This window comes from Gorilla gorilla, chromosome 6, assembly GCF_029281585.2.
Source record: "Gorilla gorilla gorilla isolate KB3781 chromosome 6, NHGRI_mGorGor1-v2.1_pri, whole genome shotgun sequence".
NCBI classification, from domain to species: Eukaryota; Metazoa; Chordata; class Mammalia; order Primates; family Hominidae; genus Gorilla; species Gorilla gorilla.
The window spans coordinates 21372537-21392216 of NC_073230.2; the positions used below are offsets into that span (position 1 = coordinate 21372537).

General features: G+C 37.4%; 1 protein-coding gene across 6 annotated transcripts in view; it reads right to left on the minus strand.

Moving 5' to 3' along the window:
- ETV1 (ETS variant transcription factor 1) overlaps window positions 1-19680 on the minus strand; it is a 97490-nt gene that overhangs the window by 36540 nt on the left and 41270 nt on the right. For all 6 annotated transcript variants that reach the window (XM_063708391.1, XM_019031592.4, XM_019031593.4 and 3 more), the window contains 3 exons: window positions 10340-10469; window positions 6931-7119; window positions 2731-2978 (listed from right to left, as the gene is read on the minus strand). In XM_063708391.1, the coding sequence (XP_063564461.1) occupies window positions 2731-2978; window positions 6931-7119; window positions 10340-10469 (567 nt within the window). The remainder of the gene's footprint in view (window positions 1-2730; window positions 2979-6930; window positions 7120-10339; window positions 10470-19680) is intronic.

Sequence of the window (19680 nt, forward strand, 5' to 3'; positions counted from 1 at the left end):
TAAAACTACAAAAATCAGCCGGGTGTGGTGGTGGGTGCCTGTAATCCCAGTTACTCGGGAGGCTGAGGCAGGAGAATTGCTCGGACCCGGGGGGCGGAGGTTGCAGTGAGCTGAGAATACACCACTGCACTCAAGCCTGGGTGACAGAGCGAGACTCCGTCTCAAAAAAAATTCATTTCTAGAGCACAAAAAGAAATATTTTAAGTGCTATGCTATACATGTTCTTTGGAATGATTATTTGAGATAATTTATATGATTTCCACATAAAGTTTCTTGAAATCATGATGAATTTTAAAAACTACAACAAATTAAAATGTGGTTTGGGGAATAAGGATAATATCAATTAACAGGATTTGAAATTTACAGAGATAAATGTGTACTATTTATAATAAAGCCCACTGTATTGCAGGGTTCTTAATTAGAGACACCAGTGGATGACACAAAAGGTTCTAAACTGAAACCACAATGGGAATTTCAAGATACTCCCCAAATTACAGTCCCCGGGGCAAAAATTCAAATAAAGACTCTTATACAATCTGTTAAAATTTCTTAAATTATAAATCGGCCAAGCAAACTGATAAATAAGGTGTCTTCTCATCTTTGCAACTGTATACCATAACAACCTCTCAGCCATGTCAAGTTTAGTAGCTGAGGAAGTCTCTAAAATGAGCCTGGAAGAGTATGTGGTATGGAGAGAGCTAGTACCCAGTCTTCAGATCCTGACACACCCGACTTTTTGTCTCTCTTCCTATCCTTGAGCTCAATATTGGGCCACACTGTGAGAGTTTCACACATCAAGATCCATCCTCATGCCTTCACGAACAACTGCCCTTTAGCCACCCTTGAACCTAGCACTATATATAGGAGCAATGTGCTCTGCTTTCAGAAAATAGGGCCTGGGATGAACTTGCTCAGGCCCTGGAAGTAGACTCAAGGCCACTTGGGCAGAGAATTCATAGGTTTTGGGGAGCTTGCATGCTTTCTAGAAGTTGAGGCATGCCTCAAAGGGGCCAATTCCCTTCGTCCTTTGAACCTATTGGCCAGTGTAGAAGGATGACCAGAGGGAGACTTCTAAGTCACAGGGCTCTCTTTTGCAGAGCCTTAAGGGCAGTTCATTATCAAGCAGGTAATCTTATACGCAAACTGGTAACTCAAGACCTGGAGGTAGTTTTCTTTACTCAAGTAGACTGATGATAGAAAAACTCAGCAGAGGACGCAATACTCCCTTCATAAAGAATGCCCAAACTTTATATCCAGACAAAAGGAAATGAAACTGTTCTCAAATATTTCCACGTCCACAACCATCTATTGACCACAGATACAATAATGTTAACAATATTTTACAGGTACATGGTAACCTTATAAACATTAGCTTTTATTTCATAGATTATTTTTCAAAATACCTGAGATGTGTTAAAAACAGATGTCCTGATTTGGCAGATTATAGAAGGAAAAACTCAGCAGGGTTAAGTAATTCTTTTAAAATCTCAAGGTTCAAATATTGGCAAAGTTGGTGGTACTATTTGGAAAAAAATTTTTTTTTGAGACGGAGTCTTATTCTGTCACCCAGGCTAGAGTGCAGTGGCGCAATCTTGGCTCACTGCAACCACCACCTCCTGGGTTCAAGCAACTTTCCTGCCTCAGCCTACCAAGTAGCTGGGACTACATGCACGTGCCAGCATGCCCGGTTAATTTTTTGTGTTTTTAGTACAGACAGGGTTTCACCGTGTTAGCCAGGATGGTCTCAATCTCCTGACCTCGTAATCCGCCCACCTCGGCCTCCCAAAGTGCTGGGATTACAGGCGTGAGCCACCAGACTGGAAAAGATTTTAAACCCTCCCTCCTTTCAGGAAACTCCACTCCCCCACTTGATCCGCTGCTTTGTACTACTTTCTAGCTCACAGAGACAAAGCTAAACTCTACGAATAATCTGTTATTCCCCTCTTAATATGTAAGAATTCTTATTTACGAACACTTAGAATCTTTGCCACCAATAATTTTTTTTTTTTTTTTTTTTTTTTGAGATTTTTGAGACAGAGTCTCTCTCTGTCACCCAGGCTGGAGTGCAGTGGTGCGATCTCGGCTCACTGCAACCTCTGCCTTCCGGGTTCAAGCGATTCTCTTGCCTCAGCCTCCTGAGTAGCTGGGACTACAGGCACGTGCCACCATGCCTGGCTAATTTTTTGTACTTTTAGTAGAGATGGGGTTTCACCATGTTAGCCAGGGTGGCCTCGATCTCCTGACCTCGTGATCCACCGGTCTCAGCCTCCCAAAGTGCTGAGATTACAGGCGTGAGCCACCGCACCGGGACCCCAGTAATTTTTTTTTAAATGTTATAAGCAATATGTGACCTAGTTCAGAAGAATATTACTTTCTGTAAACATTTTTATTAAGTAGCACTGTAGTAGCAAAATAAGAAGAAAAAAAGTGCAGAATTAAGAAAAAAAATTGCAATGTCCCTCTCGAGCTGAGACTGTGCATAATTCTGTAAAGTGTATTTTTCTTTAAACTGGTTTTGTTTCCAGACACTATTTCAACCATCACCTCATGTCAAAATGACCTGATAGTTCAAATCTTTACACGTAGATGAAGTTTCAGTGAAAGGACAAAATCTGAAAGATCTTATTAAAAAATGGTCAGGAGCTACCTAGTCTGATACCAACACTAACCAATGTGACAAGGGAGGTGAAAAAGTGCCTTGAATGTAATTTGCGCAGAGCACAGGCCTACCTGAGTCATATGCAAAATCTCTGGGTTCCTGTTTAATCATCAGAGGAGGGGGAAAGCTTTGGCTGGCCGCACTGCCAACCATGGTGTTGTGTTCATACACTGGGTCGTGGTACTCCTGCTTAAAGCCTTGTGGTGGGAAGGGGATGTTTGGCTCAGACATCTGGCGTTGGTACATAGGACGTCCTTCCCTTGGCATTGTCGGCAAAGGAGGAAAGGAGTTACAGGGTTCAGAAAGCTGGCGGCGAAATCTAGGGAATAAGAGAGTGTGTTTCAGACGAAATGGTAACATGGAACATTCTTTAAAATACGGATACGGTTTTTCATTTCTTAGTGAATGAACATGATACCAGCTGACCTGAAGCGTAAATCTTTAACAAGCATTACATTTTTCTTTCCTGGATTAGTAGCTCTATGTTTTTAATCATATGACTTATATTCCCTTTCTAATCAGTCTTTTGCAGCACTGTTGCAGTATATGAATTAAAGATGTACTTTGAGTAAGGATTGGAGAGCAATGAAAAACTTTGAGGATTTTACACACACACACACACACACACACAACGATTAATGGCTAAAATGCCTAGTCCTAAATCAACTGGATCACTGATAATTTCCACACAAGAGTCTTAAATGATTATATACCAGAAAAAGATCTCAAACTGCATCCTCTATCTTTTAATTCTGTTACCAAACTGATCAATAAACAAAAAACCAACCAAACAAAAACCTGCTGAGGAAGCAAGAGAGGAATGACTTTTTTCTCAAATCAGCAGGACTTTCAATTCCTCAACAATGTCCTAATTAACATTGCGTTCTAGTAAGAAACAAAACTAGGTATTATAAGGACTCAAACCCAAGCTGGTTGTAAAAAGACTACCTCTTTACTGTCAAACAGCAATGCAGACCATATTGGCTTCCAATAGATTCAAATACAGTATCAGGTTGATAAAAATAAGCATAAATGCACAGCTGATCTCCAAAGGTGAAAATAACATATAGTGTTGTATAGGTTTGGGGCAAGTCCCGCTGTTAGGACATGAGGAAGTTCTGAGGCCTCAGCAGAAGGCTAGAAATGAGTCCTATGCCTCTTCGTTCTTGGTTATTCTTTATAACGATTGGCTAATCACATAATCGTTCTGTTCTGTGTTTCTCATCCATAATATCATTGACCCACCACAAAGATGTGGATTAATTAAAGATTTAAAAGTGCTCTAAAAATGCCCCAGGAGTGCTTAAAAATAACCTATAAAACATTTCTATGAGCAAATATAAGCCTATTAACCCCCCCACTAAAAGCATTCCTGAGACTTTAATTTGGAAAGTTAGCATTTAATTTCGGTAATGTTAAATGAAAATAAGGTAAAAGCTAAAGAATGGCAAAGCCATTGCTTTAGCATTTCTAAGAACACTCCATCCTGTGATTTAACTCTAGGCTCACTGGTGGTCATGGAAAGCACTGAACTTCCACCTACACCTGCAGAAAATAAACTTAGAAACTCGGATATTGCAGAGCAGTTAGGCTGACTGGCACTGCATTCATTTCCCTTCTCTTGCTTATTTCATTAGCCAAAAAAAGAAACAGAAATTATCATTAAGAACTGTCAAGGAGTGAATCAGAAAATTGTAACTTGAGGTTAAAATAAGAAACTGGCTCACTTGTGAAGCCTTAAAAGGAAGTTAATAATACTTGTAACTGAAAGCTTTGTAAGGAATCAAGCCATTTGTTTTTACGAGTCGACCTGATTCCAGTTGGAAGTTGCTGGGGAACATGTATATATCAAACACGCAGGCTTCTCAGGAAGTTGCAAGGTTTTGGTGCAATTCTTAGGAGCCACTGACCAATGGTAAAGAGAAAGTGATTCAAGAAGCTTCTGGAAAGGAGTTAACAGATAAGGAGAACATGCTGATGAACTCCCAGATAAAGAAAAACAGGGTGTAAGTGGTGGAAACACTGAGAAAGAGAGACAGGGCTCCTGCACAGTGGGTTCAGGAAAAAGTGCCAAAGGGCTGGCCCCAGGAGCAGAGTGAGGCTGAGGAAAGGAAGCAGGGTGCAGGCCAGTTGGCCGTAAAGCATTCCCAGAGTGAAGTGGGGTGCCTGGCTGGAGGGGGTGTTTTGGGGAAAGGATCTGTTCCCAGAGCAAATTTGCCATTTATAACTGAGGGACTGTCATTTGTTGGCCAGAGCCCTCTAAGAAATCCTCCTCAGAAACATACGGCTTTAGAGATTTTCCTGGGACTGGCCAGCTGGTACTGTCCTCAAAACTCAGTCAGGGGTCAGTGGGAAAAGACCCCGAGCTTCCCTCTTGGAGTTCCGGGCCGGCTGTTCTCAGTCTCAAATATTTGACTTCAAGTAGAGAAACTAAAATGAATTTGGCTAAAGCATTTCAAGTTAGGTCACCTAAAACCAGGCACACTGCTTATTCAGCAGTCACCTTCCCTAAGAAATAACCAGTTTGCACAAAAAGCGAATTATACAATCTATAATTCTGGCACTGATCAGAAGAGTGAGATTCAGTAATCAAGAACTCAGAAGTCACCAGTAGTGGAGAAAATAAAACTTTGTTTGTTCATACTTTTTTGTTCCCTTTTAGCTCTGCACAATGTCCATCTGTTTAATGGCCCACCCTGCAATAAGAATTCTTTCATCTGTATTTACAAAACTGTTTACACAGATGCACATACCATTGCACTCTGACAAAGTCTCAAGGCTACGGGGTGAGAAGAAAAAGATAATAGGAAGCATTTAATAACTGCCCCACAAGAGGACTTAGTGATGGAAACAAGGGTGGAAAAGACAAGGCTTTGTATCACATTGTAAAGAACGCTTTCATCTTATGCCCTTTATAGCAAAATGAGTTTCTGAATTTGAGTTGAGTCCCATGAAAAAACCTATAAAAAGCAGATTTGAGTGCTCCCTTATTTTCAGAAAGTTGCCAGTGGCACATCTTCTGCTTTCCTCTGCTGATCTAGAAGATTCCTTTGGCTGAGTTATTTTTACAATGGTGTCTCAGACCCAGTTTGCACTGACTTATTGTCAAACTTGCAGGAATTTTTTGAGCCAGTTCTTAAACACAGCCCCTATTAAGAGTTAAATTATATAACTTCACAATCAAAAAATATGTTAAAAACAGAAGATAAAAATGCAAAACTCATCACTTTCTAATTATCTTACTACATTTCATTACCAATTATACACCTGAGGTTACTTATGTCTCTGGTATCCGTATGCTAGAAATACTACATTTCCCTGTGCTATTGCATCTTTGCAACTCGGCATTCAGGGTTGTCACAGTGATGGCTCATAGTGGGCCACGAAAGCAATATGTACATCACAGACCCAGCAAAAGCTACTGATGAGGGCGTTTTGTTTTTCTCTCATGCAGGCTGTTGCTAAACATTTACCAGCACACCACTGCATACAGAAGCACAAGGCAGAAGAGATAATGAAGGAGAGATGCTGTATATGAGCAACCTGGATTTTAAGCTGTATATTAAGGTAGTACATCTCAGAACCTCTACAGGTTTTATTTAATATTTTATTTAAATATGAATTTCTTAATCTCAAGGAGTCATGAATTACCTAATGCAGTATTCTCCTTAGATCTGTGCTCTGTTTCTTGCCTTGCTCCTTTCTAAGTAATACTAATTGAGTCTCTATCTCTTTAATTGTATATTCTCAGTGTCCAGAGTCATGCGTCTACTGATATTAAATATTAATCACCTGGAAAAGATGGTCAACAGTTTTAATCAAATAAGTTATATTCTGCAAAACTATGTACAGCTGAACCATTCAATACAAGGTAGAAAACCTAATTCCATAAGCTACCTACTAAAATTAGTCTCCTAACTTTACAGAACAAGTACACACATATGCTCATAAAAATGGGATGATCTGATTTAAAGTTTAAGTGAAGCAATTTAATTCAAGCAAGGCGAAAGGGAAATGCTCAAATGTCAGTAGATAGATTAATTTTCCATTTTAGCAACCAACTTAAATGTTTATAAAAGGAATGTTTATAAATGACTTTCTCCACAAATTATAAGTATAGATAGAGTGAGCTCTTTCTAAAAATATTTTGCACAGATGTGCAAAATTAATAGGCTCACCTTAAATCTACTCTAGGCCTTCAGAATTGTTAATAGAAATTTCTTCCAAGAACGCAAAAAACAGTTTCTAGAAAACTGGTATCTGCAGGTTACCTGTGGTCCATGGGGTAGCTGCTATCTGGTATGGACTGCGATGGAGGGAGGTGAGCTGGGAAGGCCCGGTCAGGTTTCGGTGTATGAGTTGAGTTTGGAGATGCATGATGCAGTGGGGACACTGGCGTGCTGGATGGTGTGGGGGGGTTGGAGGGCCTCATTCCCACTTGTGGCTTCTGATCATAGGCACTACCCAGGGGACAAAAGAAGAGAGAACATTTCTTTCTTTGGAGCAATTTTTTAAAAAAGTTTCTAATCCAAAGGAAGAAAAGATATTTTAGACTTAAGTCAAATGGAAATGAAAACTTTGTTGTTGCTATTGTTGTTTAAATCCAGAACAGATAAACTTCAAAATCACAACACCCTTAAACAGAAAATAGGATGATTAATGCAAAACCTTGTAACAGAACAAATATTAAATGTGTATTTTTAATGCATATACAAACAACTTAGTATAGGGAAAATTACGTCCAAAAAACCAGTGGTATTTTTTCCATCTATTCTTGATATATCTATTTGAGAAAGTTTGATAGATCTTTCCTAAATCATTAAATACTTCTGATATTATATTCTTCTTTTATATTATGTAAGATTTTAAAACAACAACTAACATCAGCTTAATAAGGTAGAGACTACACCTGGCTTGCTTTTATTTGTGGTGGGATTTTAAGAAGGCAATGCTTTTACTTTATTTTCATTTTATTATATTAAATAAATGATGCTTGGCATTAACTTCCCCACATGGGATAATGAAGATTAATGAGGTAAATTAAAATGTCTGATATATTTAAACTTTCTTAGAGAATAAGTAAAAAATAATGTTATTAGGAATAAAATCCTATTATAGTCTAACTTCTAAACACAGTTACAAAAGAATAAAATGAGTAAGCTTGATTTTATATTATGATTTTAAACTGCTTTCCTATGTGTAACTTTCAGGAATGTGATTTAACTAATTTTGGTCATCTATAAAATATTTTACTAAAACTAAATTTTCTTAAATTTTTTTTAACAACAGGGCATTTCTAAGTTAGAATGCTGTATTTCATTTTGCTGGGCGCAGTGGCTCATGCCCGTGATCCTAGCACTTTGGGAGGCTGAGGTGGGAGGATCGCTTAAGCACGGGAGTTTAAGACCAGCCTGAGCAACACGGTGAAACCCCGTCTCTACTAAAAATACAAAAAATTAGCTGGGCGTGGTGATGCATGTCTGTAGGCTCAGATATTCACGAGACTGAGGTGAGAGGATCGCTTGAACTCGGGAGGCAGAGGTTGCAGTGAGCCCAGATTGTGCCACTGCATTCCAGCCTGGCTGACAGAGTGAGACCCTGTCTCAAAAAAAATAAGTAAAATAAAATAAAAAGCAATCATCAGTACACTTTTTTTCTTTAGAAAGAAATATTTCTTTTTGAATTAAATTATGTAATAATTTATTCTGTTGCTCCATCAATGCAACGGAATTATATCCAGCTGCAAAAATCTTTTACAAGGAGTAAAGGAATATATGCTGCACAAGGCTGCTCTTGCTTTAAAGCAAAGTCAACAGTGTTCATATAATGAATTGCATGTTTGGTTCCACCTATGTTCTTTATCAGTATTTCTGAAGAAAAACCCACTTCTTTTGTGAAATGGTTCACCTAACTCATTCTCATGAATGAAGAAAACAATGATACTATTCCCCCATGAAATGCTGTACTCAATAATATTTTCTGTATAGCGATGGAAGTACCAGAATTTATTGCATATGCCATATATCACTGTGGGGACTTTTCATCCCCCAAAAGAAACACAAAATATTCAGGCAATTCCTTTATTATTGATTTGTGGATGTCAGATATGGCATATAAAACAGTGACGATTTCACAGTCACAATTCTGATTAATGCTGAAAGGCAATGGCAATTCTATATCTAACTGCCATTGACTAGAAATTCCTCAATATGTTAAATAATTATGCTGTGGATACACAGTACTTGTAAGGAGAAAATGCAAAAACAAAACTAAACTATAAAATAAAACTCAGATCGATCAATACTGTCTTATCTGAACTCATTATGCTTTAATAGTTACCTTCTACAAGAGACCTTTTCTATAAAACTTTGCAGTTTCAATTGAGCTAGCTCATAATTTCAGGCTCTGGTGAACCTCTTAGGAAAGCAAATATAAAAGACAAGTTTGCAAGAACAAATGGTAATAAAATATCTGAGCATTGGTCAGCTGCCATAATGGCACAGGTCTATGTTTCTCTTTTATTTTTGAGATGGAGTCTCGCTCTTGTTGCCCAGGCTGGAGTGCAATGGCGCGATCTCGGCTCACAGCAACCTCCACCTCCCAGGTTCAAGCGATTCTCCTGCCTCAGCCTCCGGAGTAGCTGGCATTACAGGCATGCGCAACAATGCCCAGCTAATTTTGTATTTTCAGTAGAGACGAGGTTTCTCCATGTTGGTCAGGCTGGTCTTGAACTCCCGACCTCAGGTGATCCGCCCAACTCTGCCTCCCAAAGTGCCGGGATTATAGGCATGAGCCACCGCGTCTGGCCTATGTTTCTAGAATCTTACATATCTTGGACATAAACAGTGTATGCAATAAATATCTGAGGAATTATTTAATAGAAGACCCCTTTGAGTCATAATGTACAATGAATCTGAATTGATATAACTTATAAAACAGTATGAATATTTGGAATAATTTGTGTAAGTTTGCAAACTAACTTCTTTTAAGAACAAAGTTTCTACTGTAATTGAGAGTGATAATACTCAGCAGAGACAGCCAACTTTTTCTTTATGCAATTAAAGGCCAATATGAAAAGTAGCATCATGCAATTTACTTTGAAGGGTTTTTAATGAACATATATGTGATCAAATTTTCTAATAAATGAACAATGTACTTTTACTGCACCACCCTTTATTATCATCAGAAGAACAACCAGCTTTTTAATAGATAATAGCCTCTGCTAAGCCTTATGAAATTCCAGTTTTATTGCAATTGTCCGTGAACTCATCTTATAGATCATCTGCAAAGCCTGGCAGATAACTAATGTACTGCTTAGACCTGCCAAATCTTTCATTTTTTTCTACAAACTCTCTATCTAAAGTGTATAATGCATTCATTCTAATGGGAACTTTCAAAAGCTGCTTGTGCCAAGTAAAACCCCTTTTTCAAACCCAAGATGCATCACTACAGTAGAAAAGCAACTAATGATCTGGATAAAAATTATTGCTTTAAAATGAATCCAAAGTGCGTGATTGGATGGCAAATGGTTCTTTAGAGTTCTGCTAAATGCATTACCTAATTAGCTTGTTACATATTAAAGATGTAACTCATAAAATATGACTTGAGATTTCATATTATTCTGGACTTTTTGATTCAATAAGAACCACTATCCTACATACATACACCTGGTGGCTTTACCTGACATTGTACAGGCACTTTTCTCCATAGCTGAATTTAAAGGGCTGTTCTTGACTGCAGGCAGAGCCGATTTCTGAACATGGACTGTGGGGTTCTTTCTTGATTTTCAGTGGTAGGCCATGAAAAGCCACTAGAAAAAAGAACAAAAACATCCACAAAAATTAAATGCTGTTAGGAATTATGGAGATTAATGTGTTCTACTTCTCTTGTTAAAAATGTCATTCACACTTCATATTAACTTGCATATGTAAGAAAAATCACGTTTGATGAATTTCAGTAGCAGAAGATTTCAGAGAATCTTCATATACTCCTTTTCTGCCTTTACTGTGTAACAAAATGCATGCTTGAATTTTCTCTCATTACTTAAGTGAATCACTTGTAATTTGCTTAACTGATATTAACAATGCTAGAAGCTCAGTTTCAAGAAAGTACATTTTGAAAACATATCAGAAAGGTTTCCAATGACTAAAGCAGAAAAATTACAACTGATTAGCCAAGAATCAACTAAAGACCAAAATATAATTTTAAGCATTATTGAAAGGAAAATATATCAACTGCATCAATAATAATAGTTTAATGAAATGACAACTAGACTGGGGCAAAGAAAATCCAGGCGCAGGTCCAGAAGTGACTGATATTACTTTGGGCAAAAACTCAACATCTTTGAGGCCAGTTCTCATCTACAAAATAGAGATTAAGTATCTGCCTATCTAATTACCAGAACTGTGAAGATGAAATCTGAGAAATATGTAAATGTTGTTTGTCACATGTAATCTACCATGAAACAATTATTCTATATGAAATGATGTTTTCACCTTTTTACTGTGACTTAATGCATAGTAATGCTTATATGCATTTATGTTTAATAACGTACAAAGCTACATCACAAAATATGAAAACAAGAAAAATACGTATATGGGGAGGGAATCACAGCTGTAAATCCAATAAATAAAAAACATGCTATAGGCCAGGCGCCGTGGCTCACGCCGGTAACCCAACACTTTGGGAGGCCGAGGCAAGTGGATCACCTGAGGTCAGGAGTTCAAGACCAGCCTGAGCAACATGGTGAAACCCTGTCTCAACAAAAATACAAAAATTAAGCGGGTATGATGGCAGGTGCTTGTAATCCCAGCTACTTGCGAGGCTGAGGCGGGAGAATTGCTTGAACCCAGAAGGTGGAGGTTGCAGTGAGCCAAGATCATGCCATTGCACACCAGCCTGGGCAACAGAGCGAGACTCCACCTCAAAAAAAAAAAAAAAAGAAAGAAAAAAAAAGCTATATATTTTTTATTCTTCGATATGAAACTGAAGAAATGCCTATTAGAAATCTTATCAGAATAATTAAATTTTTGGTATAAATAGGAACTTGGTTTAAAAAAGGAAAAAATAGTCATAAGAATAGATTTTGTAATTTACATATAATATCCACAGGTATGAATAGTCAAGGGATAAACACATAACAGAGACACATGTTCTGGAGATTTATTCTAACTCTTATACAAACTGAAATTAAAACACAGTATGTTAAGTCCGCTTTCCAAAAAGGAAGATATGACAAGAGGAATTTTGTGGTTTATGATGTCATTTGTCATTCAATCTTAATGATGGCATTACAGAATTATAAACTTGCATTAGCTTGAATGTTATAGATAATTTTTAATATAAAAATTTGATATCACAAACTACCAAGCTTCAGGAAAACAAATACTATTTGTTTTATATGCATATAATTTTGATACAAGTGTTCAACAGCAATCAAGAGTCATCTGAAATATTCTAGAAAACAAATTTGCCAAATACGCACATTTTACTTAAGTGATCTAAGAGAAACTTAACACATAATAATAAAATAATTACCCTGGGTACACTATTTCAAAGCATTTTTTAATGTAGTGCATGTGTGTACATACATGTTTAGTATGCCTATTCAAAGTAAAGAGAAAAGAAAAAAGATAAATTTTGTCTATCTCCATATATCAAGAATACTCATGTGCATTAACTTTACCAAGTCAGAAAGCTCTAATTCTTCTGAAAGAAAAGGCTTAAGAGTCTCAAGAATCAATTATGAGGACTTGAATTCTGATTTTAACAAACCAACTATAAAAAGACAACTCTGCAATAAATATGACATTTTAGTATAGACTAGCTATTAGATAATTTAATAAATCATTGTTAATTTTGTTGGATGTGACAATAGTTGTATTTAAAAAGTTTTAATGTTAGAGGTTCATAAAATATTTACAGATAAAATATCCAGAATTTTCTTTAAAATACTCTAGAAAAAATAATTGTGTATGAGGAAAGCGATGAATAAGACTAGAAAAATGTTGATAAACGGTAAAAGCCAACTGAAGGGCAGGAGGGAATTAATATTATTCTCTTAACGTTTGTCTATGTGTCCTAAATTTCCCGGGTAAACATTTTTGAAATGTGAAAAGAAAACCCACGAAGAATTTAAAGTAGTGCTCTAGGCCCAGTACGGTGGCTCACACCTGTAATCCCAGCTCTTTGGGAGGTCAATGTGGGGAGATACTTGAGTCCAAGAGTTGGAGACCAGCCTGGTCAACATGGTGAAACCCCATCTCCACTAAAAATACAAAAATTAGCCAGGCATGGTGATGTCCACCTATAATTCCAGCTATCGGGAGGCTGGGGCACGAGAATCACTTGAACCCGCGAAGCAGAGTTTGCCGAGATCGCGGCAGTGCACTCCAGCCTAGGTGACAGAGTGAGATTCTGCCTCGAATAAATAAATAAATAAATAAAGTAAGAAAATTGTCTCCCATTGTACATCTGCGTGTTGTGTGTGTGTACGTGAGATCTTAGAATAACAAATACTAAATGACACAGCTTTGTAATACATTAACCATGCATTTCTTTTTTTTTTTTTTTTTTTTTTGAGACGGAGTCTCACTTTTTCGCCCAGGCTGGAGTGCAGAGGCGCGATCTCGGCTCACTGCAAGCTCCACCTCCCGGGTTCACGCCATTCTCCTGCCTCAGCCTCCCGAGTAGCTGGAACTACAGGCGCCTGGCACCACGCCCAGCAAATTTTTTGTATTTTTAGTAGAGGCAGGGTTTCATCGTGTTAGCCAGGATGGTCTCGATCTCCTGACCTCGTGATCCGCCTGCCTCGGCCTCCCAAAATGCTGGCATTACAGGCATGAGCCACCATGCCCAGCCTCTTTTTTTTTTTTTTTAAACAAGTGGTTTTCAATTATTTATTACATCTTTGAACATATTTAGCAAAGTGTGTATTTCCAAGTTTTGTTTTGTTTTTTAACTTTCATTTTAGGTTCAGGGGTACATGTGCAGATTTATTATATAGGTAAGCTCGTGTCATGGGGGTTTGTTGTACAGATTATTTCATCACCCAGATATTAAGCCTAGTACCCAGTAGTTATTTTTTCTGATCCTCTTCATTTTTCCACCCTCCATCCTCAAGTAGCCCCCAGTGTCTGTTCTCCTTTGTCCATGTGTTCTCATCATCTAGCTCCTACTTATAAGTGAGAACATGCATATATCCAAGTTTTAGCACTTCAGATTAAGTATTGGTTTTACATTTTCATAAGAAAAAGCAGCAGCAACACATAAGGAATTCAAGTAACAAATCATATTATACTTGAGAGATTAGATCAGGTTTACATGACTAAAAATTGATGACCTCTATAGCTAATAAATATGCATGCAGTATGATGTAAAGTTTATCATATTTATCAAAATGTCAGCCATACTGGAGACTATAATGTTTAATATTACTATATTTTAAGTCTTGAGTACCATGAAGTAGGAAAATATTTATAAACAGGACACAAAAAGCACTAACCATAAAAGAAAAAATATCAGCAAATTAGGCTTCAATGAAATTAAGAACACTTTTTCAAAAGACACTATTAAAAAAAAGGAAAGTAAGTCACAAGCTATAAGATGTTTTAAGTAGAAAGATCTGATGAAGAACTCATATTTAACAAAATAAGAATCGCAAAATATCAGTAAGACAAGACAAATTCCCCACATAAAAAATGGGCAAAAAGTCTTGAAACAGGCAAGTAGTTCACAAAAGCGGATATCCAGATGGCAAAACAAATCGGAACGACAACAAAATATATGCAAAGGTATTTAAAATCTTTATTCTTCAGAAAACTGCAAAATAATCCACATGAGATTATCACTATATAGCTGTATCAGACAGTTACAGATAGCACTAGAATGACTAACCTGCAAAAGATAGACATTACGAAGTTTTGGTGAAGACATGAAGCAATGGGAACTTTTATACAAGCTGCTGAGAGTATGGATTAGTATAATAAGCACTTTGGAAAACTTTCTGGCAATATCTACTAGGGCAACAGAAATCTACTCTATGATCCATTAATACACCCTTAGGATACATCCAAGAAAAAGGGGTGCATATGTTCACGAAAAGACATGTGTGAGAATGTTCAAAGAAGCTTTATTCATGATAGCAAAAACTGGAAAAACTCAAATATTCATCAATGGGCAAATGGATAAATAAATCATGGCATATGCATACAATGGAATGAATACAGGAATAAAAAGGGACAAATTACATGCAAAAACAGATGATCTCACAGGTACAAAGTTATGGAAATATATCTTGCTGGAAACATTTTATATCTTGCTTCTGGGTGGTGGTTATATGGATATATACACATGTAAAATTCATCAAACTATACACTTCAGATTTCTGCATTATAATGAATGTATATCAATATAAAGTTTAAAAAACTCTGAGGGACATTAATCAAAGCTACACTAATTAAGTTACTTGAACATGTCTGGCCTTCTGACCCAGCTGAGACATCTGAAAATGTGCTTCAACTTCACAGGAGAAATTATTCCAGATGGGTAGGAAATGGAGGGTGGAGAGGAATGGCATGTTTGGGGTGCCATCAGGAATGGCTGCTAGCATAACAGCCTTCTATCAAAATGTCCATCAGCATGGACGTAGAAGCAAAAGGCATGATCCATGCTAGTGGAAATGCTATTTGGTGCTCTACTGCTTTCAGATTGGCCCAGTGAGTTTCCTGAAGTGACCTTAGAAGAAAGGGCATGTCTTAGTCTGTTTAGGCTGCTGTAACAAAAATACCATAGACTGTATGGTTTATAAACAACAGGTATTTATTGCTCACAGTTCTGGAAGCTGGGAAATCCAGCATCAAGTCACCAGCAGATTAAGTGTTTGGTAAAAGCTCACTTCCTGGTTCACAGATAGCCATCTTCTTGCTGCAACTTCACATAGCAGAAATCACAAGTGAGCTCCCTGGGATCTCTTTAGTAAGGGAATAGGGGCACTAACCCCATTGGCTCCATCTTCATGACCTAATCACTTCCCAAAGTCCTCACTTCCAAATACCATCACACTGGGGAGTAAGTTTCAATATCCGAATTTGCTGGGGCATGGGTGGTGAGACCGGGACACAAACATTCAGTCTACTGCAGGGCATAAGGATTCTCAAAGGGTTATCAGAGGCAAGCTGATCCCTGAACACAGGAGCCCCGAATGTGGCACATCATCAAATTATCTAGGGAGCTGCTGGAAAACACAGATTCTCAGACCTCGTTTGTTATTGGTTGGATTGTGTCCCATCAAAATTTACATGTTGAAATTTCAACACCAGAATCTCTTATTTGGAAGATTAAATTAACATAAGATCATTAAGGTGAGCACTAATCCAATATGACTAGTATCCTTATAAAAGGGGGAATCTGGATAAAGAGACATGCACACAGGGAGACTGCTACATGAAAATGAGGACATAGGTAAGAGTGAGGCCTCTACCAGCCAAGGAATGCCAGAGGTTCCCAGGAAACTACCAGAAGCTAGGGAAGAGGCAGGGAATAGATTCCCTCTCACAGCCCTCCGATCCCTGCTGACATTCTTCATCTTGGATTTCCAGCCTCCAGAACTGTAAAACAACAAATTTCACAAAGCAACCCAGTTTGTGATACTTTGTTACAGCAGCTCGAGAAAACTAATACACCACTCCCAGAAATTCCATTCATTAGAGCTGGGTTGTATCAGGATTCTGAATCTTATAAAACTTTTTAGGTGACGCTCATAATTGAGCAAATTTGAATCCACTGTGATCTGATGCATGCCGCATTCAAAATAGGTCCAGTAGTTGAAAAGAGTTTTTTTAAAAAATCCAGCTACATCTTCCTTTTCCTTAGATGCCAACGCTCAAGGATTCTTACAAGTTCTCCCGCTCCAGTAGTTTTGGGATCCCCAACTCTCTCCATAACAGGTTCAACCTATGTGGGCCTCAGTCACTATGGGCCCTTGAAACTGATTTTTTTTTCTAATCATAAGCCAAATAAGTAATACAATGAATCTGAGTTGGCAAAAAAAAATTTTTTTTTTGAATTGCTGCATGTGAGGAAAAAAGAGAAAGCCAACCTAAAAATCTTCGACTTACAGCACAAAAGCCGTAGGCTACATTATTTTCCTCATTTTAACTTTCCTGCTTCCTGGAGATTCTATGTCACAAAAATGACTTCTCTTATTTATTCTTAAATAAGAGTAGTGTAGAGACTCCCATTAGAGAGGGCTGAGTTGAAAACGTGTTGGGTATTTCATCACAGGGCTGAGAATCTGAGTCTGCTAACAGGCGGTTTTCCAGTTCATTGGCACAGGCACAAGAGAAAGCAGCACATTCATTTTGTGCAATTTGCTTTACCTTCCCACATGGAGTTGGTGCATGTAAAAGGCTGTTAAGTACTAAATTATTCCTTATCAAATCACCATCATCTGGAGTCATGATCAACACTAATTAAATTACTTTCGTTGAACACGGCTCCAGCCTGCTGCCGAGGCTGCTAGGTACTTTTCATTTCTCTTACAGTACCATCCTTGCTGAGTCTGGAACAGAGTTACAGGCATCTGCATTGTTTGTAGTTTTAATTAAAGTGAATCTTTCCTTCTTCAAGTGTACCAAATCAAGTGAGTTAACTCCTTCATTTCATTTGCAAAGTGGTGGTTCAAAATGATATTATATTTTTTATCCCTGACTTCAGACAGGTCAGATAATTTATCTAGAAAATCTGCAGTCTTCCTCTGGCATTCTTCAAACACATTTTCCATGGAAACTTTTATGATCCACAACTCCTCCGGACAATCAAATTTTTGGGAGGAAAGGCAGAAAGAACACTCAAGAGATGTGTCTTGCATTTTTTCTTTGATGGAAGCTTGACCTTTAAAACCACATCTTAAGGCTGACTAATGATCACTTGAGTTCTTCTAATGGTTAAATTTAAGAGCTCCAAAATACCAAGACTTTAAAAAATGCACTTCCAAAATAAACTTAACCACTTCTTAATTCAGAAGTTTACTTGGGGTTATGGTATTCCTCATGAAGTGTTTGCTTAACTAGTAACTGTTTTCATTTTAGAACTATGAACTATGACACATCATTGCTTTCAATTTTTTCTACCTATATTTTGGAAAGAGGGCACAATCTTGTCATTATTATTCTACCAGAGGATAGAAATGCCCTCAGCTTTCTAAAAGCAACAATGCTGGTATACAACTACAGCTTTGGTTGAGGGTAGATATATAATGTAAAATCACATTTGAACACTTGAAATATAAGTGGAGAATATGAATTTATTTATTTACTTATTGTATTTATTTATTCATTCATTTATTTATTTTGAGACAGAGTCTCACTCTGTCTCCCAGGCTGGAGTGCAGTGGCACGATCTCAGCTCACCGCAACCCCTGCCTCGCGGGTTCAAGTGATTCTCCTGCCTCAGCCTCCCAAGTAGCTGGGATTACAGGTGTGTGCCACCATGCTCAGCTAATTTTTTTGTATTTTTAGTAGAGACGGGGTTTCACCATGTTGGCCAGGCTGGTCTCAAACTCCAGACCGCCTCGGCCTCCCAAAGTGCTGGGATTATAGGCGTGAGCCACCACACCTGGCTGAGAATATGAATTTAAGATTTGCTCATAGGAGAATAACTTCCCAAACAATCATAACATTGGGGCATTATTTGTATCCTTACATTGAAAACAGATAATGTTTGTTACAACTGACTGGTTAATGTAAATCCAGAGAATGAACAATGAAATCTATGAATGATGTATGTTTTTGTTTATATTTTTACAGTGAAGATGATGATGTCTTGTAAATTAAACAAAGATAATATGTTTAAGTGTTGACTTAACAAACTCTGGTTGAGTTTGGAATTCTAATAGAAAATACTAATTGTAATCCTAATAGAAAACACTAACTATACAAAAAAAAAAAAACAAACAAACTCAAACACACATAATATATAACCATTTTCAAAGAATTGTCCCATACTCTATTTGATTCTCATCAGTTAAGACAGGAACATATATAATAATTCCCATTTAACAGATCTTTTGAAAAGGCACAAAGAAGCTAAGCACCATGTCTGACTAAAGATCTAACACTAAGTCATAACACATTAAGAATTAGAGCCCTGGGCTCAATCTTAAGGTTGTAATTGTTGAACTCTTGAGTATATAAGTCAAATTGATTTATACACACACACTTATTATTTCCTTCATGCATGAGCACCACTATCACATTATATGAGATTTTTATTCATTCATTTCTTCAGCAATTAATTCATTAATTCATGTGTTAATTCATCTACCATGCCCCAGACACTACGGCAGGTCTTGAGAGGGTGAAGGAATATGGAGCTATGGAATGAAGATAAATAGTAAGTCCTTATTATCAAGAGCTCATGGAAGTCCAATTAGAGCTTTATTTGGTGTTTTAAAAATTCCCTAATAAAGACATTAGGCAGTATTCTTTAAGTTTGACTAATTCACGTGTGTCAGATACATGTATCTCTATGTATGACCTTAGTACTATATTCTTGGCACGTGTATCTAAATAAAAACACTTCTCAGAGTATTCATGTTTGCTTTTAGGCAATCCGCCGTCTTTCAATTTATTACTGTGACCAAAGGCATTTAAAAATTCACACCACTCATATTCCACTGAAGGAAGAATGTTGCTATTCAACAGTTGAAGCTTCCCTTATACTCTGATAACCAAAATGTCACAATGATGGAAAGGTCTCCTTCTATATGTGGACAGCGAAAGTAAATACAGTGATAAGTTGTCTTGGCTCTGACCTTTCACTCTGCTTTCCTCCCAACTCTTGTCTTAAGAGTGAAATAGGGTTATCAGTTTCTGTGAGCAGCAAACAATTACCCTGGGAAGAGAAACACGTCACATTTTTAATTCTTCTCTAAACAGAAATAAAATCTATAGTTTTGGAGGAAGAGCCTTGAAGACAGTCTCTTTATTTTGAGGTTGCGTTTTCTGGTCTGTTCAAAAATT